A 20,748-nucleotide genomic window follows, 5' to 3' on the forward strand; every position below is an offset into this window, starting at 1 on the left:
TGCCGGCTGCCAGCAATGTGCCTGCAGACCGGGGAGGGAGATCTCAGATCTCCCCTCCGGTCCGCAGGCACATTGCAGGGCTGGCACTTGGGCAATGCCAGCCCTGCATTAGCCGGCAGGCTCGCACACCCCACACCCCTGGGCGGCCCGGTACCGTTTGATCCACGGACCGGTACCGGTCCGCGGCCCGGGGGTTGGGGAACACTGCTTTAAGGGGATAAGAAAGCATAGAACGGAAGGGATGTTAAATTAAGGAAAGATGGACTGAAAAAAGGTGAGTCACAAAGTGATTGTAGATGAATTAAGGGATAGAAGGACAAAATATATTAGGGAAAATGAAATTAAGTAAATAGAGATATAGGAGAGATTAATGGAATCTGGAATGATTGATGGTTGTTGAAGATATACAATGAAAGAGAATGCTATGAAGAAGGTATGGGACAAATGAGGATGAATGAAAGTACAAAATGTCAACCAGTAAAGGAAAACTGATGATATCGGTGAAATGGTTTGCAAAAGTTTAAGATGTTAAGATAAATGTAGAGGGAATACAATTAGGGAAGGGTGTATGGGCCCAGTCTGTGTGCCTCACAGCAGTTACACACATTTGGTTAATTAACTACCATTCTAGTTAAGTCAGAAAATTGACCTAATTATAAGAATGTTCTTGTTAGATCTTCTCTAACACTTTGTTATACACATTTGAGACCTTTAACTGACTTGGCTTCAAACAGAAATCCCCTTGCTTTGAACAACCATTTAATTTTTTGAATGCAATTCATTTCTGATAATTGCTATATATGAGCACAATTACCATGTAATTAAATGTTTAATGTTTATATAAACATTTATAGATTTAAAAGAACAGGTATAATTAAATCTGGTGTTATACAGACAACATTTAAAAAGGTATTAGGTACACAGGTAATGAGATTAATTGTATTTTACATGTTATTATTGTTATTATTTATATAGCACCAACAAATTCCACAGCGCTTTACAATGGGTGGACGAACAGACATGTAGTTGTAACCAGACAAGTTGGACACACAGGAACAGCTCAATGAGCTTACATGGTAGAGGGAGTGGGGTAAAGTGACACAAAAGGTAAGGGAAGTATTAGACTAATGACAGTTACAAGAGAGGAATCAGTCGGAAGCTATTAACAGCTTAATTTATACGCTTTCATGAAGAAGTGAGTTTTTAATGATTTTTTGAAGGAGTGGAGACTGGGTGAGCATCTAACAGAGGAGGTAAGTGAGTTCCACAGGAATAGTGTAGCCCTCGAGAAGTCTTGAAGGCGAGCATCAGAGGTAGGAGTACGGACAGAAGACGTAAGTCTTCAGCAGAGCATAAGGGCCTAGACGGGACATACTTGTGTATTATGGAGGATAGAAAGGTGGGAGCATCATTATGTAGTAGTAATAAGCAGCATAAGACCACTGAGAAGCAGATTAACCCCTTAAGGACACATGACATGTCTGACACGTCATGATTCCCTTTTATTCCAGAACTTTGGTCCTTAAGGGGTTAAAGTAGTCAAGGCGTGAGAGGACAGTGGAATGGACCAGCACCTTAGTCGTATCTGGTGTTAAGTAGGGTCAGATGTGCGCAATGATTTTGAGATGGAAGCAGCAGGATTTGGCGGTAGACTGAACATGAGGTGTGAAGGAGAGGGCAGCCATCTAGTTAGAAATAGCAGAGAAGCAGTCAGAGACACTAGGCAAGAGGGATGGGGAGAGATCAGGAGAGGACAGATAGATTTGAGTGTCATCCACATAGAAATGATATTGGAAGCCAAAGGAGTTAATGAGTTTACCAAGGGAGGCAGTATACCTGTAGATTGTGTCAGGGTACCTGAGGCCTCTACCTCTAAGGGAGGTAGAGATTTGGTGGTTTGCCCGTCCAGGCGAGCTGTTTCCTTCGTTCCTCGCGGTTCATCCAGTCACTTAAACACCGGCCGCGAGGAATCCACGTCCTTTTCTAGCAGGACGCTCAATACGTGACGTCATGACGCTATCACGAGCGACCTGTCACTCAAGTGTCCGATATCCAATCGGTACTTGTCAGAGGCGTGATTACCATCCAGAGCCAGGGTATTTAAGCTTACTTCTCTCTTCAGCTCATTGCCCTGTCGTGGTTCTAGCTTGTCTAGTCACTCAGTGCTCTGGTATTCTTGTTTACTCTATTTGGTTTTGACTCGGCTTGTTGTACTACCCTGCTTCTCTGTTCTCCCTTGACCCGGCTTGTCTCTCGCTTATCTGTCTTCCCGTTCCCTCGACCTCGGCTTGTCTCTGACTATTCTCTATTACTCTCGGTACGTTAGTCCGGCCATTCTAAGGCCCGGTATACGTACCTTTCCACTCTTTGTACTCTGCGTGTTGGATCCCTGTCCCGATCCTGACAGATTGAGAACAGTAGGGGACCAAGGACTGAACCTTGGGGGACACCAACAGAGAGGAGTTGGGGAGAAGAAGTAGAGACAGAGAAAGAAACACTGAAAGAGCGATGGGAGAGGTAGGAGGAGCTCCAGGAGAGAGCAATATCTTGTAGACCGATATTGCGGAGGATGAGAAGAAGCTGTTGATGATCAACAGTGTCAAAAGCCGCAGAAAGGTCAAGGAGAACTTGAATAGTAGTGACCATGAGATTTTGCAGCGAGTAGATCATTGGATACTTTGGTCAGTGCCGTTTCTATGGAGTGCTTAGCGCGGAAACCAGACTGAAGCGGGTCTAGCAGATAATTGGACTCGAGGAAGTCTGTCAGTCTTGCATATACAACTCTTTCAAGGATCTTGGGTGTAAAAGGCAAGGACTGTAGTTGGACAGGGAGTTAGGGTCAAGGTTGGACTTTAGAATTGGGGTTATTGTTGCATGTTTAAAGGGCGATGGAAATATGCCAGAGGAGAGAGAGAGAGATTGAGAATTTTAGTGAGGGGTAGAGAAAGAAAAGAAGACAGAGTACGGATGAGATGCAAGGGAATTGGATCTAGAGAGCAGGTGGTGGGGCAGGAGGACTGGAGCAGAGCAGAAACCTCTTCCGTTATTGCGATTAGGGGAAGTATTGTAAGGGAAAGAAGAAAGATGAGAGATCTCTTCCCTGATTGTAGAGATCATGTCAGTGTAGTGAGTTGCAAAGTCTAAGGCGCAGTGGCGTACACACAATCCATGGGGCCCCGGTGCGAAACTGATCCGTGGGCCTCCCCTCTCTCCCCCGATCCGTGCCACCCCATCCCCCCTGACACATACATACAGAGACACAGACACACACACATACATAGACACAGACACATACATATGGTGCCCCATGGATTGTGTGTACGCCACTGCATACATAGACACACACACATACAGAGACGCACACGTACATACAGAGACACAGACACACACACACACACACACACACACACACACACATACATACAGACACACACACACACATACATACAGACACACAGACACACACACATACATACAGAGAAACACACACATACACAAAATGTTTCCTACCTTGTTACTTTCCCTGGGGTCCAGTGGGGGCTCAGCCTGATGGGAGTCAGAGTTCCCACTCTGACTCCCTCCTCCTCCTCCTCCCTCCCGCGCGGGCTCTGATAGCTGGGAGGATTGACGTGCAGTCACTTCCTCCTAGCTCTGATGCGCCCAGCGCAGACCGGGCCCCCTTACAATCCATGTCCATCGGGTGGCCCTGACAGCATGGGCCACCCGATTGACCCCTCCATATGCGGACGGGGCCGCAAAATGTGGCAGCAGGCCTGTACAAGGCCCGGTCGCAGCTGCAACCCCTGCGACTGCGGTATGTACGCCGCTGCTAAGGCGGTCAAGTTAGTAGGTGGAGGAGGAACAAAAGGGCGAAGAAGAGAGTTAAATGTGTGAAATAGTCGTTTGGGTTCATGGGAGAGTGTGGTTATGAGGGTATTGAAGTATATTACTTTTGCAGAGGAAAGATCCAAGCTGTATGAGCGCAACATAAATTTATAGTGGAGAAAGTCAGACGCAACAGCGTTTAGCAGTTCTAGAGCATTTTTGGAGATATCGAGTCAGCTTGGTGTGCCAAGGTTGTTGTTGGGGGCGCTTGCTGCGTTTAAATGTCATATCTTTTTTTATAAATGCTCTTGAATAAAAATAAACAAGCCTTTACATTTACAAGTGTTCAACTTTCATAAGGATGTAAACATGAGTAATTCAAATAATGTATATTTGTCTGGTCCCAGCCCACTGTGATATATTCAAGGGTCATATATGGAGAGAATCACAACTTATCTGCATTTTGGGATTGACAAATCACTCTCTCTGGTTTAGATGCCTTATCCATTCCAAAAGCCTATTTTAAGAGAGCTCAAGAAAATTTATTTATCTAGAGCAAATAAGTGTATGTTCCTGCAGTTTATTAAATGGCATATGCACGTGGACTGGAATGGCAATACGTGATTATATTAATTAAATAGCACCTTTGGGTCATTCTTGATTATAGTGTTCTCAACAGAAAACTGTATACACATAAAATACATTCAAAAAATAAATTTAGTGCACATTCCTTCCTCAAAATTAATACACTGCTCCCTCCCTCTCTCAAATACACTGCCCCCTCCCCAATTTCATACACTGCCCCCTCCCTCAAATTAATAAACTCCCTCCCCAAATGAATACATTACCCTACCGCCCAATTTAACACCCTGCCCCCCTCCTACCACTCTAATACACTGCCCCATTCTCTCCCCAATTTAATACACTGTCCCCCTGCCTCCCTCAAATTAATACACTGCCCACTCCCTTCCTCAAATTAACACACTGGCCCTCTCCCTCTCCAAATTAAAACACTTGCCCCCTCCCCAAATTATCACAGTGCCCATTCCCTCCCCCAATTTAATACACTGGCCTCCACCCTCCACTAATTAATACATTGCCCCCCCCCCCCCCCCCCCCCTGCCCAACTACATAGGAAGGTCCCCCAACCCCCTCTTTCCCTACCTTAAGATGATCCAACCATCCTCCAGTTCCAGCTCTACTCTGCAAGCAGGCCACTGTGAGCAGGCTACTCTGGCACTGTGAGCAGGAGGGAAGGGGGAGTGCCTGACCTGCTCTGCAGACAGACAGACACTTTGCCCTCTTGTGGCCGTGGGAGGGAAGACAAGAATAAGACAGGAAATAGCTTTCCTATCTTGCGGCTGGTCGCAGCCACAGCACACAGTGGTCCCAGGGCAGGTGGGTCGCAAATATATTCATTGTGGGCCACATGCTTGCTGTAAGGGTCAGTTTGGGCATTATGAAGAGCGTTACAATAGTTGGTGAGGTAAATAAACACCTGAACAAGAACTTCCTTGTGTATGATAGGGGTGAATGCAAGCAATTCAGCAAATACTAAAATTCAATCATGTAATTCATACAGGCATGCAAAAGTTTTCTATTATTATGGTAAATCATTCCATTTATCAATGTATTACATTGGTCTCAAATAAATGTACAGGATTATGAAATATTTTGATTTGCTTTCTTGGTTCTAAGCTGTGGTGTGGATTGCCCCCTTACCCTTATCCCACACCAGACATCTCTGGACCCCACGATGTTGCTGAACCACAATTCCCTTCTCTGACCATCTATTGCATTCAAAATATTCTGGTATTTGTAGGCCATAATTTCATATTTGTAGGATTTGATATTATTTTTTAATTTTTTTATATGCTTGTCCTTATTTATCATTCTTTGTCCTCTGCTGGTTGTGAACTATGTAGTGTAAAGAGTGTTATATCCAGAATAAGCTAGAACAAGTCTTTGCTTTTGTGCTGCCTCTAGTGGTAACTTAGGATATAACATACCGTACTTGTCCTGCATTAAGTACAATTTTTAATTTTGTAAAAATCTCCTTTTCTACAATACCATTTCAAACTCCAGGTTAAAAATCTTTTGAACTTAATTTGATATAGGAGATCGATAGTTGTGGCTCCCTTCTAATGTGTCATACATTTTTTTTGATAAATACAGTAAAAACAATGATGGTGTTATTTGGAAGGCTAAGATGGAAAAAAGCACCACAATCAAAGGTACTAATAATTTTCATTGTTTTTTACAATATAAATATTTTGTAATGTGAGAAATGCATAATATGTGTTTAGCACCTTCAATTGGAATACATTTTGGGCCTTGTTGCTAAGTATTAGAAACACAATATAAATCAATACATCATATATAATAATACCTTGCTTTCTAATACTAATGACCTTACCCTAACCTTTAGGGGGAAAAAATACGTATACGTATTATGTTGCTATGTAATCTCTCTTCAAAGTAATAAGCCCCAGTCTGGCCCTGTATATGACAGATCTGTAGGCAGTGAGGAAATTCTGGTACTCACTACTAGAGGAAGATATGCTGAGCTGAAGCAGTGGATGTGGTACGACATAGGTGAGTTCAGCCTCCTCTTGTGAATCTGTGCTCGGAAGTGATTGGCATCTTAGGCCTGTCTCAAAAACAGAGTAAAATAAATTTGTGTACTGACCAATATAAATACCATAAGGGTGGAAGTCATTGCTCTTACCAGCATAATCTGCTTGACTTTCCACAATCCAGCTGCTGAAACGTTTATCAAGAAAAGATGCTGACTCTTGAGTTAATTCCTGGAATTGCAAAAAGATGAATTGCTGATAAGTAGATTTGTACAATGGGTTAGTGATTTTTTTTACACACTATAACATGTAGTTGCACAGTCACATAAAAGAGATTCCAGAAAATCCTTCCTGTGCTTAAAATGTCAGTCAGATGTCTCCTTGGATCAACTATTTGTCATCCCACATTATTTTCTTTAAAAAGATAAATCTACCAAACCAAATGCAATGGAGGACTTAATCTCCCAAATGCCAGTGAATACAATATGGCGGCTCAACTCCGGCATGAGCTCGATTGGATCCAATCACAGTCACGATACTCAGACCTAGCCCTGGAATCCTTTCTGGCGCAGCCGTATTCCCTGCCAATGCTCCTACACACACCACACAACCTACTTTCGGATGACATTCTGTCAAACCCTCTCTTGGCTGTCACGACTAAAGCCTGGAAGATGGCTCGGGCCAGCTTGGGGGCAAGTCCGCTATGCTCCATACACCTACCCCTGTTTCGGAACCCCGGGTTCCAGGACGGATCCAGCACATACCCATTCACAATGTGGTCAAGGCGGGGTCTCGGGTCTCTCAGTTCCTTTGTAGATTTTGACACAAACAAATTTCTCAACATGGGGTGCCTCAGGGGGCGCTTCCCGGACCTTCCCATACCCTGGTACGCATACTTTCAAGTACGACACTATTTTCACAAAGTCAGTAAACGCCTCACGCCCTCCGACTGGAGTAACTCTCTGGATCGTCTTTTATGTACCACAAACCCAGCATTTTACTCCATCTCTACCCTCTATGCCCTTCTACGATACACACCCGATTGGAACACACTAAAAACAGGTCTCACACAACACTCAAAGTCAACTACTCCCCATGGTTTCGTATCGAGACATGTTCCAGAAAACCACACACTACGCATACTTCACGCCACATCGACTGCATCTCATGGCAAGGAAGGACTCCTCTACCTGCTTTAAATGCACCCACAACAAATCAGATATGTATTACTGTCTGTGGGAGTGTCCCATGATCCAGACTTCCTGGAGAGAGGTTAAACAATACTTAACGAACAACAACATGACGCCCATACCATTAAATCCCAGTTTCCTACTGTTGGGACCTGTACGCGGTGACCCCATATCTAAGAGACGCTTCTCTATGATCATAGCCGCGGTGGGCCGCAAAACCATTCTTCAGGTTTGGAACCAGCCGGGCAGTCCAACACTCACTTTATTCTTAACCAAACGTAAGTTCCTTTTTAAAATGGAATGGCTTCATACCCTAACCAACAAGGAACTTCTGGTGAAATTGTTTTTTCTCACATGGAAATGGTACGTTTCTGCGCTTGACACCTCCTTCCAATCTAGAGTTAGAGCAACTTTGGAGTACATGGCATGGTTCTCGACCTAGTTGGTGGCGGGAATGGATCCATTGGGCGTGCTGCCCAGTGCCACTTATCCATAAACCTATACACGGCTCCTGGGGGGTGGGGATGTCCAGTGGACCGGTAATTGTAAATAGTTATTGACGTTGCAAAAATCTGAGGGGAGGGAGGGGTGAAAGGCAAACCTATATAGATTTAGGGGATGCAGAACAATCAAAGCAAGGTAGACATAAAGAGCACACGGTGACTAGATAAACATACCTAAAGCAAATCTGTTAAATGTAGTAAAGCAGCTAAATTTGTATGACTTCCAGTACAAAATGTCATTCTGACATGTACCGCCGACTACATAACCACTCTTTCATTGCTCTACCAACTCAACACACTCAGATTCTGATCACACCCCACGATAAAAAGAGCTAACAAAGCCCTTGAACACCACTGCAACAAACACAACCCCACTCCAACACAACATGTTGAAAGCAACACTCCACAAGGTTATTTGCTTGTTTGTTTTCGGTTATTGTTCTCCTTTGACAACAAAAAACTAATCTGGCAGAGAGCAACCATGTCAACCACAACAACAGGAAGAAAAACCTCAACAAAATAACTCTCTACTGTCTTTTCCTTTCAGTAATATATAATTGACATATGTACTATCATATGGCTTTTGCATAAGCCTAAAAATGTTACTTTACCATACGATCTGCCATTGCAAAAATAAAGATTTTAAAAAATAAAAAAATAATAAATCTGCGATCTTCTGATGAATCTGTTTGTACTGGTCACTGAATACATTAGTACATTGTATCATATCCCCTCTGAGACAATATCATACATAATTAACACCTTTTATTACCTTATTCATGACAGGTGCATGTCGCCATATGGGCAAGGGGAAGGATATCTACTTAAACCCAACCCACCCAATAAGACACGGACACTTAGAGGTATGGGTCAAACAGTCAACAGCTTTAATGATAATAAAGATAATAATGATACTAGTTATGATTTACAATTATATATATAAGGGTCATTACCTACCACACCCCCAACCTCGTATCATCTTTCCCATATTTACATCAAGGCAATGACCCACCACATAATACATTTCCAATATATAACAATCATATAATATAACATGTAACGTACCAGCATTGATCAATTTTACCGGGTAGGGGTATACAATCCTAAATTAAACAGGTCCCACCCTACATCCCTGAGATGGACCCCGTCGGGGGAGAAATAGCCCGCTAACCTCTCCTCCATCTCCCTGTGCCGGATCACCAACCCCCCACCTTCCTGATAAAGCTAGCCATCAACCTGTTCACCTTAGCCCAGCAGAGATCAACAGCTGCCAGGTGCCGAGCATGCCGCCAACGGAGCCGGGGAACCATTTCCGACCAGACCAGCTGTACCCCAGGGACCCTCGCCCTAATCTGATTCATTCCTGCTTCATCCGCTTAACCAAGAGACGCAGCGGGATAAGCCTGAGGTCATTGCCACCTGCGTGTAAGACCAGCAGACCCGGTCTTCTACCACCCGCCACCATCCTATACACCTCACTGCAAACCTCCTGCCACCTGTAGCCAAACCAGAGCAACCTCATCCGGTTCTCAGGGAAGCCCAGCTGCTAACCCAGAAAATGAGCTGCAGCTCTCCTTTTGGCCCAGAATATGAAGGAATAGCCCACGATCCAAGCGACTTGATCTACGGGAACAAGAGAAACATGTCAGCCTAGGCACCGTCACCCAAGCTGCACCCCCCCCAAGCCAACCCTCACATCAGTTTGTCAAGGCAAACGTAAGACCAGAACCGGACCGATTCCCACCTACCGATCTTTTTAACAAGCTCATCCCCCAGTCCCAACCATGTAGCCTCCATCGCAGCCCCTATCCTGAACGAGTGTGTCCCGAACTGGCTCAGCCGGAGGCCAACCTGCTAAGCCCTATCCGAAAGACCCTGAGGAACTGGAAACGGGAGAGTGAGGAACCATCCATGTGTAATAAAAACGAACCGCCATTCTTCGGCCGCTGGGACAAATATCGAGATGTACTAGCTACCGGGCACAATGGGGATCCCGGAAACGCATGCAGCACTACTTCAACGCCATTTCCTTTGACGTCAGTTTTAGACCGGGCAAGGTAGATCTCCACCCGAGTGATCTCCAACCGAACATCCAAGAGCAATATCCCCCCTTGGCACGCCCTGTTAGCACTGACCAGCTCTCCTATCCAGAAAGCGCCGAAGTAGGCCAACAAAAAGACCACTTTGAATAACCCTGTTTCATATGCGTTGAAACAGATGTCACCGAGTGAACTCACCAACTTTCCAGGAGCGCGATGGAAACCGGCATCCCGGTTCGTGTTGTCTTTCCGTAAACCTTTAAGCACTTGCCTTATCACAAAGTGCTTAGTGAAGTCTACACACCCGCGCAAATTAAACCAGAATGCCAGCGCAGCCATGTGCCTATCCACTACCGCCAGGGAGGACCCCCTGCTAAGCAGTCGGAATGTTTCCCAAAGCAACGCATCCAGCTCAGTGCCACCTGCCACGACCCTATCCAAACCCTCCAGCTACCGTTCCCATGCATCCCACGCTACGCGAGGCGTCGGTGAACAGCTCCAGTTTGGCAGCTGACACTGCCTCCCGCCTGAAGAACACCATGCCATTGAAATGCTCCAGGAACGTGTCCCAAACTCCCAGGTCTGCCCTCATTGACGATGACACGCGCACAAAGTGATGCGGCATCCGCACCCCAGCCATAGCCCTGGCAAGGCTCCGTCTGAATATCCGCCCCATGGGAACGAATTGACACGCGAAATTGAGCTTGCCAATAAGCAATTGCAGCTCCTTCAATGTGACTTTCCGCAACTGCCGCTACCGCCTCCCGCAACCCCACGAGTTTCGCCAAGGGGAGACGGCATTCCCCTAACTGGGAGTCGATTTACAGCCCGGGGAAACTTAAACAGGTGGACGGGCCCTCCGTCTTGTCTGCTGCCAGCAGCACCCCAAACGTGCTGGCCACCCACTCGATTGTCCTCAGCAAGTAGCAACAAGTTCAAGTTGGGGACTCAGCCAGGCCCCCACATAAGAACTCATCCAGGTAGTGTACCACTGCCTGGCTACCAGATTCCCACTTCACCACCCATTCCAGGAACGAGCTAAACTTCTCGAAGTACGAGCAAGAAATGGAGCAACCCATGGGAAGGCAAAGGTTTACAAAGTACCGCCCTTCAAAGAAGCAACCCAGCAGTTGATGACTCGCTGGGTGCACAGGTAACAACCGTAACGCTGCTTCAATATCCACATTGGCCATCAGTGCCCACCGGCCCCTTTAACCAACTCGACCGCTTGGTCAAATGACGCTTGGTCGAATGAGCTCAGCTCCCTGGTAATGTAATCATTGACAGATGCCCCTTTGGGGTAAGATAGGTGATGGATGAGGTGGTACTTCCCCACCTCTTTCTTGGGGACCACCTCCAAGGTTGACACCCGTAGGTTGGACAAGGGGGCGTCCTCAAAATGCCCCGCCATCTGACCCAACTGGACCTCCTTGAACAGTTTTTCGTGGACCACGTTCTGGGAATCCCCCACTGACTTCAGATTTTGATAAGTCGTCGTAGCCTCCCTGTCCCGAAAAGGGATAGCGAACCCTTCCCGGAAAATCATGGCCAACAACCCAGCGTCTTTCTTATTACCGTAAAGGTTTAGCCACGGCAGCATCGCAGTGAGTCTCACTGAATTTCACCCCCTGGGCAGCGGGCCCATCCCCAGCAGAGCCGCGCTCTTCCTTTCTTAAAACATCGGTGGAGACCATGTCCCCCTCCGCAGCCGGAGCATTTGTGCTTGTATTTGCAACTTGCTCCCCATTTGCACTGGCCTTCATTGAAGAGCCAGCAGAAACCCTTCTTGTGGGAAGCCGATGCAGGGGACTGGCCCCCCGTGCCGGCCGCCTGCTTAAAGGGCGATGCTTTTTGGGCCATCATGAGCTTCATCCATAACGGCAGGTCCATCTGGTCCCACCGCATGCCAAGGTTGGCCACGAGACGCTGGCGGAATTGCTCATCATACTTCCACCAGGCCATGCCTCTATATGCCTCCCAAACCCCGTGCAGGTAGCAAAACAGAGACAAGCAGATTCCAGAGGACCTTTCGCCAATAACGCTGGTGAGAATACAAAAGGTGCGCAGACAGTTCCCAAAGGACTTAGGTATCTTGCGATACCGTTTTTTCTTCTCCTCCTCGTCCTTCTTCGCATCTTTTTTGTCCTCCTTCTTAAGGTCAATATAGTCCTCCAGAGGCAACAGCGCGAAGACCTCCACAAACTCACCCTTCCAGATGTGCTCCTTGATGTCCTGCTTCAGATGTACTCCTAAGGGGCCTGCTAATGAGACGTAGGCATTCTGCCGAGCTGCATCAGGGATACCACCTGTCAACTCACCTTGTCACTCATCGAGTCGACCGGCACCAGCACCCCGTCCCTGACGGCTACCGATCCTGACGTCCGAGCCCCAGCATCGTCTGCGACCGTCCCTGCCGTACCCGGCGCCCCAGACCCTGTACCCGCTTACGAAGTCCCCTCTGCTGCCCAGACCTGTCCCGCATGAGCCTGAGGAGCCCCCTCTTTGCCCCAAGAGTCAATAATGTGTCATAAAGAGGATAGTAAGCTCAGTGACTGTGCATTGTTAGACTCACCGACCAAGCCCTCCGCCTGCAATGGCCCTGGGGCTTTACTTGAGGATCCAGAGGATTAGAAGGGGAAACAACCAGACTCTTCACTCCAACCGGGGGAACCCCCCGGTGCCGGACGTCTTTGTGGGCTGACTCGCTGGAGGACCTGGAACAAGAAGGAGAATTCCTCTGCGATTGCACTTTTCCGTACTCACCCTCCTCGTCACACCCTGAGATCGCCGGACTGGAGTCCGCCCACGGTATTGGCCAACCAGGGACCAAGGAGCCACGCTACGGCTACGACTGGGCCATGACGAGGCCTGCGCTGCGCCCCCCCCAGAGGAGCTACTAGACACCCCCGGGACTCATCGATACCTGACTCCGATGAGCCATCATTCCCTGACACCAAAGGAATCCCATTCGGGTCTCGGGGACCTACTACTGCGTGACCTCCTCAAGGTCGAGCACGACCGCCGCCGGCCCCTCGGCCCGTCTCTCGTTCCATGCAAGGCGCAACCCCCGTGGTCCGCCTGCTCACCGCAGCCGGCCATAGCTACCAAGGTGCGACCCTGGCGGCCCACCTGTTCCCTTGCCATTCGCTACGCGCTATCTGCAGCCCTGGCCACCCACAGAAGCCGTCGCGCGTTGAGCAACAACCGTTTAAGCTGTTCCCCAGAAAGGATTTGCACAGCCTTTACCTCCATCAAAGGAACTCTTTTATGGACCCTCATTAACTGGAAATTTGAGAAAGTGAGACTATTGATGCCAGGACATACATACCATAGGCTACACAAGGGAACTTAGCCCAGCTAGTGGCTTATAAGATCTTTTGCACAATTTAGGAGTTTTTTCTAATTGTGCCATGTTTTTTTGTGAGTGTGATTTTAACTATTTTATAAAATTATTTGTGGTTAATAAATTACTATACTATGATCATATATATTTTTTTTCCTCCTATATATGGATTCATCATCTAAATGGCAATTATTGTCACACCACTGTGATTGTGGTGCCCTATTTTTTTATAAATATCCTATGTGATTATATTTAAACACTTTTGGCTAAAATCTTAACCTGTATGTATGTATGCATGTATGAGTGTCTGAATCTGTATGTATGTGTGAGTGTCTGCAATGAATCTGTATGTCTGTGTGAGTGTCTGAATCTGTATGTATGTATGTATGTGTATGTATGTGTGAGTGTCCGAATCTGTATGTCTGTGTGAGTGTCTGAATCTGTATGTATGCATGTGTTAGTGTCTGAATCTGTATGTATGCATGTGTGAGTGTCTGAATATTGTGATCCTTGTCAGCAGGTAGCACGGTCCTCTAGGGTAAACAACAGGCACAGTCCTTTGGTTTTCATATAATCCAGGCAATTTTATTGGCATAAAGTCCACACAGCAACACAACTAAAACATAAATATAACAGGTTTCCCCTTTAAACAAAAACCTAGCTCGTCTGAGCACTGACTCACTTTTCCCTCTCTATCAGGGTTAAACTAACAAAAACATATCGCACCAACCTTATTAGATAGCAACACTCTGCTAGCTAGCCTGTTGCTTTCCTTTCTCCACTCCCAGTGCTCCAAGCCAGCCTTGACTGCTTCCTCCTGCACTCCAAGTGCTCCAAGCCAGCCTTGACTGCTTCCTCCTGCACTCCCAGTGCTCCAAGCCAGCCTTGACTGCTTCCTTTCTGCACTCCTAGTGCTTAGTCTCCTTGACTCTCTCACTGGAGAGAACAGCCTCTCTCCTACCTGCTTCATGGGAGGAAGCCAGCAATCCCCCCTGTACCTGCCTAGCAGGGAGTGGTTTATTCCCACTGCTACAGCTGATTATCTGCAGCTGAGCAGTGGATTGGAGACAGTCCAAAAAACCCTGGCCGGGATCTATGTCTCCCAAGAAAACCACTAAAATGTGGAGTGGAGCATTGGCCCACCCTTCTCTCCAAATGCTCCACCCCAGGGGCCCATAACTAAACATAGCTTTGTGTTGTGCAACACACAAACTACACGTACTTCCCCTGGGGTTAAAAGGCCTCTCTGCCTTCACTTTATCACAATATGTATGTGAGTGTCTGAATGTGTATGTATGTGAGTGTCTGAATGTGTATGTATGTATGTTATGTGTGAGTATCTGAATCTGTATGTATGTCTGGGCGAGTGTCTGAATCTGTATGTATGTATGTTATGTGTGAATGTCTGAATCTGTATGTATGTATGTATGTACATGCGAGTGTCTGAATCTGTATGTATGTCTGTGTGAGTGTCTGAATATGTATGTATGTATGTATGTATGCATGTGTGAGTGTCTGAATCTGTATGTATGTCTGTGTGAGTGTCTGAATATGTATGTATGTATGTATGTATGCATGTGTGAGTGTCTGAATCTGTATGTATGTGAGTGTCTGAATGTGTATTTTATGTGTGAGTGTCTGAATCTGTATGTATGTTATGTGTGAGTGTCTGAATCTGTATGTATGTATGAGTGTCTGAATCTGTATGTCAGTGTGAGTGTCTGAATCTGTATGTATGTGTGAGTGTCTGCATCTGTATGTATGCACGTGTTAGTGTCTGAATCTGTATGTATGTGTGAGTGTCTGAATGTGAATGTGTATGTATGTTATGTGTGAGTGTCTGAATCTGTATGTATGTCTGTGTGAGTGTCTGAATCTGTATGTCTGTGAGTGTCTGAATTTGTGTGTATGTATGTATGTATGTATATTATGTGTGAGTGTCTGAATCTGTATGTATGTGTGAGAGTCTGAATATGTATGAGTGTCTGAATCTATATGTCTGTGTATGTGTGAGTGTCTGAATCTGTATGTATGTGTAAGTGTCTGAATCTGTATGTATGTATGTGAGTGTCTGAATCTCTATATGTCTTTGTGAGTGTCTGAATCTGTATGTCTGTGTGAGTGTCTGAATCTGTAATTATGTGTGAGTATCTGAAGCTGTATGTCTGTGTGAGTGTCTGAATCTGTATGTCTGTGACCTTTCCACACTGTCACACTGCCACAGCCCCCCTCCCTACTGTCATCCTCCCACACTGCCACTGTCCCCTCCCACACTCCCCCTGTCTCCCTTCCACACTGCCACTGCCTTCTCCCCACTGTCACTCTCCAACACTGCCATTTCCCCCCTCCCTACTGTCACTCTCCCACACTGCCATTGCCCCCCTTCCACGCTGACACTGCCTCCCTCCCTCCCACACTACCTCTGCTCCTTCCTCACTGTAATGCTTACACACTGCCATTGCCCCCTCACCACTGTCTCCCTCCCACACTGATACTGCCTCAGTCCACTGTCACTCAGTCCTGTCATTACCCCCTCCCTATTGTCATCCTCCCACACTGTCACTCCCCGCTACCCCACTGTTTCCTTTCCACACTGTCATTGCCCCCTCCCCACTACCACCCTTCCACACTGTCACTGCCTCCCTCACCGCTGTCTCCCTCTGACACCTGTCCTCTTCCCACACGCTACCCCCACACTGCCACCGTCTTCCCAAACTGTCACACGTCCTCCACACAATGTCTGTCCCCTCCACCTCACAGTGTCACCCTCCTTCCCACACACTGTCATATCCCCCCTTCCCACACTGTCACCTGCCCTCTCCCAGACTGCCCTCTGCCCTCCTCACACTGTTACCCCCACACTGTCACCCTCCCCACACACTGCTCCCTCCTATTTCACCTGTCCTCCTTCCACAATGTCACGCACATCCACATAGTCACCCCCATCACACTGTCATAAACCTCCCCAACATCCACACACACTGTAAACCTCCCACATACTGTCACCTGTCCTCCCCACACTGTCACCCTCCCGAAACACTTCCCCCACACACTGTCACCTATTCTCCTTCCACACTGCCCTCCTCCCCACACACTGTCCCCCAACTGCCCTCCCCACATACTGTCCCCCCACAATCCCCTTTCCACACACTGTCACCCCACACTGACACCCTCTCCACACACTGCCCCCATGCTCTGTCACCCACCTCCCCCACACTGTCACATGCCCTCCCACATTATACTTCTCCCACACACTGCCTCCTCACAATGTCACCTTTCCACACACATTGCCCCCCACCCACAATGTCACCCTCCCACACACTGCCCTCACACTGTTACACTCCCACACCCACTGTCAGAAGAAGAGCAGGCAGAGAAAATGGGAAATTGGGCAGAGAAAAACGTATACATTTGAAATAATAGCAACTATATTAATTACAAACATTTTGCTAATATGGGGGAACAAGTTATGGAAATGGTCTGCCAACGGGTACTCAAGTCAAAAAAGGTTGGGAACTACTTCAATAGATAGATTTTTTTTTTATGCAGTCTTAATCACACCTCCCTACATGTGACCTCACAGCCTTCCTAAACACCTTCTGAAAAGAGATTTAATCTAGAAGTTCTTATCTCCTGTACAGTTAATAGTCAACTAGACCCTGCAGGAACCTCCTGCGTGGGATTAAAGTTCAATTTACGGTGCAGGAGATAAAAACTAAAGTAAGTTAACATCTGATTGATTTTTTTTTTCATGGAGGGTATGAGTCACAGCCAGTGGAAGTGTAGCTATGGTGGCATGAACAGAAACGAGTGCTTTAACTCCTAAGTGGCAGAGACTTGAGCATTAAGGGATTCTACCTATTACGTTTGTCCAATTTGAATATTTTTATTACTTATTAATCTCCACACTCTTTCTTTAAACCACTGTTGAATCCAAGAACAGGGCTATCAACTAAAGACTATGACTAAAACTAAATTGAAATTTGCCGCCCAAAATTAACATTGGAAGCCACGCTATACACAGAAAACTAAGTATTTGTTTGCTCTCATGACCGTTTCACCTTTTTATAAATAAAATAATTGAATTAAAGTTCTTATGGTAGGTATTTCAGTTGTAGTAAAGCAAGGCATAATGTAATGGACCATAGCCTAAACAGGGCTCAAAATTCCCACTCACCAATAGCCATTGGTGAGTGAAAATGTAGCCGTGGCAAATAGAAATTCACCTCTGGTGAGTGCTACATGGACCCTACAAGTTTGACTTGACTATAAAACCTGACTAGTAGTCTAAGACTTGAAATATTAAGCCCCTCGCTCACATTACAATCCGGCATTGGTAACCCCTCAAAAAAGATTTCTGACTTTTGTATGATAACAACAGTTATCAAAGTCAGAGAATGTTAATCCAGAGGCGTAGCGTGGAGGGTGCAGGGGGGGGCGGCCGCACCGGGCGCAACATCTGGGGGGGCGCGCTCGCACTCGCAGCTCTCTGCCCCTGCCTGGCTCACTCACTCTCTCTGCAGTGCTGGCTGTGTCGGGTCGCCGCCAACTGTGGAGGGGGGGGGGTGCCAGGCGTGCGGTGCGGTGGGTGCGAAGAGAGAGCGAGGGACTATCTGGGGGAGGGACAGTGCAGCGGCCACCCAGCGCAGCGATGAGCGCGGGAGAGAACCACACCAGACCAGCCCAGGCAGCAGCAAGAAGAAGCTGGCAGCGGCGGCAGGTGACACAGGCCAGAGAGGAGAGAGGGAGCCAGTGGTGACAGACGCTGCAGGAGGAAAACCTAGGAGGACCTGGAGGAGAAAACCTAGCCTGCTGACTGCTGTGATCGGGTCCGGGACAGCCGGTGAAAAAAAAGGTAGGAGTCAGGACTGACTGGAGTAGTACTGGGCTCAGTGGGCTGGCTGTGTAGTGCTAGCAGAGGCAGAGCATCTCCCAAACTGAAGTTTCTTTGGGATGTTCCCGGTCTGCAGGTCAAGACTGGCATGTTGAGCTGACCAGATGGATTGAAGTTTGGTTGGTTCAACAGTGACGAGACAGATTTCGATCCATATGTAGCTGCTCCAGCTCAACATAAGTCTAGCAACCTTTCATTTTTTTTTATTTTTTTTGCTGAAAGAGTAAGGCAATAGGCATGAAGGTGAATAAACATTATGATGTTTAGTTTTTGTTCTTGATATTTTTTGTCGTTTACGATGGTTGTGAGACGACATATAATAGCATGGCCCATGCTAGGTTACTACATTTGTATATTTGTATTCATAGACCTGCTGAAAATGTGGAGAATGTGTAATGCATGTTCGCACTCAATAAAGTGTTGGAAAATAAACTTGTATTTAGATGCATTTTACTTTAATTACATAAGTATTTTCATAACAAACAATACATGTGCTTGGGGGGTAAGGGTTTCTTTAACTAATCTAGTGGAAGAGACTCGAGTGCTAAAATCCACGGGTTAGGGGGCGCAAATTACTTGCCTTGCCCCGGGTGCTGACAACCCACACTACGCACCTGTGTTAATCTCAAGATGTTGAGCTCAACCAGCCAATTATGATATGGCCAACAAAAAATTTAAAATGGTACGTTTATATCACGTCTATGGTTACATTAATGATAATAGGTGAAAGGCGTGTCATTAAACTATGTTCCATATAGACATTGCAGTGTGCCTGTTTTTGATGGTAAATCTAAATAGACATTTCAGGTACACAAATATAAATTTGTTATGTTATAGATTTTGCAAGTTAATGTTTCTTTGCAGTGCTTATTTGTTCTTTAGCTACTGTAATTGACTAACAAGAAATTATTAGTTAACATTTCTTGTAGAAATCAAGTGGGTGTGTTGTTTGTGTTATACATTTTGCTCATACACAAACATTTCATAATATATTAGGTTATTGGTTATCATTAGAAAAGTGTATTATGCGCTTAAAATTCTATTACTATATAATCTATTACTGGCAGACGTTGAGTAGAGTTCTCTGGACGCTTGATGCAATTCTGCTCATATAGACGACCTCCAATGGCATTTACCCACTGTGGTGGGTTCCCTGGACATCTCCCCAGAGAATAGGACATTGATGTGAGAGTAACACATTAAGATGTCAGGTGAAGGAGTACACAATGTTTTAGTCTACTGTTTTGCCTGTGCGAGGATGCCTGTTAACCTCTAATAATCTGTATCAAAACCGGATATATATTGTATGTATAAGATATCATCTTATTTTTAAGTATTATTTGCTGGATACATATTTATTAAATGTTTCTCATCTTACGTTTGTTCTTTGCCTACTAGACTATACTCTTTATCATTTTATCTAGAACAGTTGATATTAACCGCTAGGACAGGACTAAACAATTGTATCTTGGGCTATTTTAGTGTATGGTTGGAATAGTGGGTGTTTACTAGCTATCTGTCTCCTGTACATGTTTCTCTCCCGTCCCCTTTCCCATCTGCTCCCTCACCCCCTTGCAAGGAAAATCTTCGTCGGTGCTATAGTTTTGCATTATTAGTCTGGAATTCAGTTGTCATTTATTGTGCAACGCTTTATTGTCCTTCTCATCGGAAACAATTTCAATGAAAATGTTTTACAAAAATTTTTTTTAAAGGAACACACAGTTCCTAGCAATAGGCTGATCCAGCCTGTTACCATAGTCAAGCCTGAGGCTTCCCTATTGAGCCGAGGGCTTTGCTGGAAGAAGAGGAGACAGGTGCCTCATCACTTTTTCCTGCTAGTCACATACCTCCCAGCATCAGCCTTCCCAGAATCAGGAGGCTAGTGGGAGGGGAATAAAGGGGGTGGGCTAGTGATGTGATTGTGTCACTGGCTCCGCCCAAAACGTGTGGACCCACCCATAAAGGGAGTTGTATCCGTCCAGATTACTGGCAGGTCAGCCTGGTGTGAATACATACAAGGCTCCCTGCCAGTCATTTTAGTGTTAAGTGCTCCCTGCAGGGTCCTAGTTCTCCAAACATAGTACTCGAGCAGGGGTAGTCAACCTTTTAATACCTACCACCCACTTTTGTATCTTTGTTGATGGTAAAATTTACCACCCACCAGTGCTGCAGTAACTAATTTTAGTGCGCAAGTGCAATTTTTTACAAACATTTTTATTTTGTTTAGAAAAGGAGTTGTTGTTTTTTTGTTTTTGTTTTTTAAATATGTGCTTAAATGTATCTTTTTGTTTTCTATTTTCTATTCTACTTTTTATGTGTGTCTTTGAGGTGCTGTGTGTGAAGGGTGTAGTGTGTGTAGTTTGTGTGTGAAGGGTGCA

At 46.0% G+C, this 20,748-nt stretch overlaps 1 protein-coding gene across 1 annotated transcript in view; it reads right to left on the reverse strand.

Annotated features, from left to right (window-relative positions):
- Positions 1–10,472, reverse strand: part of LOC134612163 (uncharacterized) — a 33,191-nt gene extending 22,719 nt beyond the window's left edge. The window contains exons 1-4 of the mRNA XM_063456519.1: positions 10,332–10,472; positions 9,646–9,717; positions 6,554–6,632; positions 6,371–6,475 (exon numbers count right to left, since the gene is read on the reverse strand). Of these exons, the coding sequence (XP_063312589.1) occupies positions 6,371–6,475; positions 6,554–6,632; positions 9,646–9,717; positions 10,332–10,472 (397 nt within the window). The remainder of the gene's footprint in view (positions 1–6,370; positions 6,476–6,553; positions 6,633–9,645; positions 9,718–10,331) is intronic.
- Between the last annotated feature and the right edge of the window lie 10,276 nt (positions 10,473–20,748).

The sequence above is a fragment of the Pelobates fuscus genome, chromosome 5 (assembly GCF_036172605.1).
Source record: "Pelobates fuscus isolate aPelFus1 chromosome 5, aPelFus1.pri, whole genome shotgun sequence".
NCBI classification, from domain to species: domain Eukaryota; kingdom Metazoa; phylum Chordata; class Amphibia; order Anura; family Pelobatidae; genus Pelobates; species Pelobates fuscus.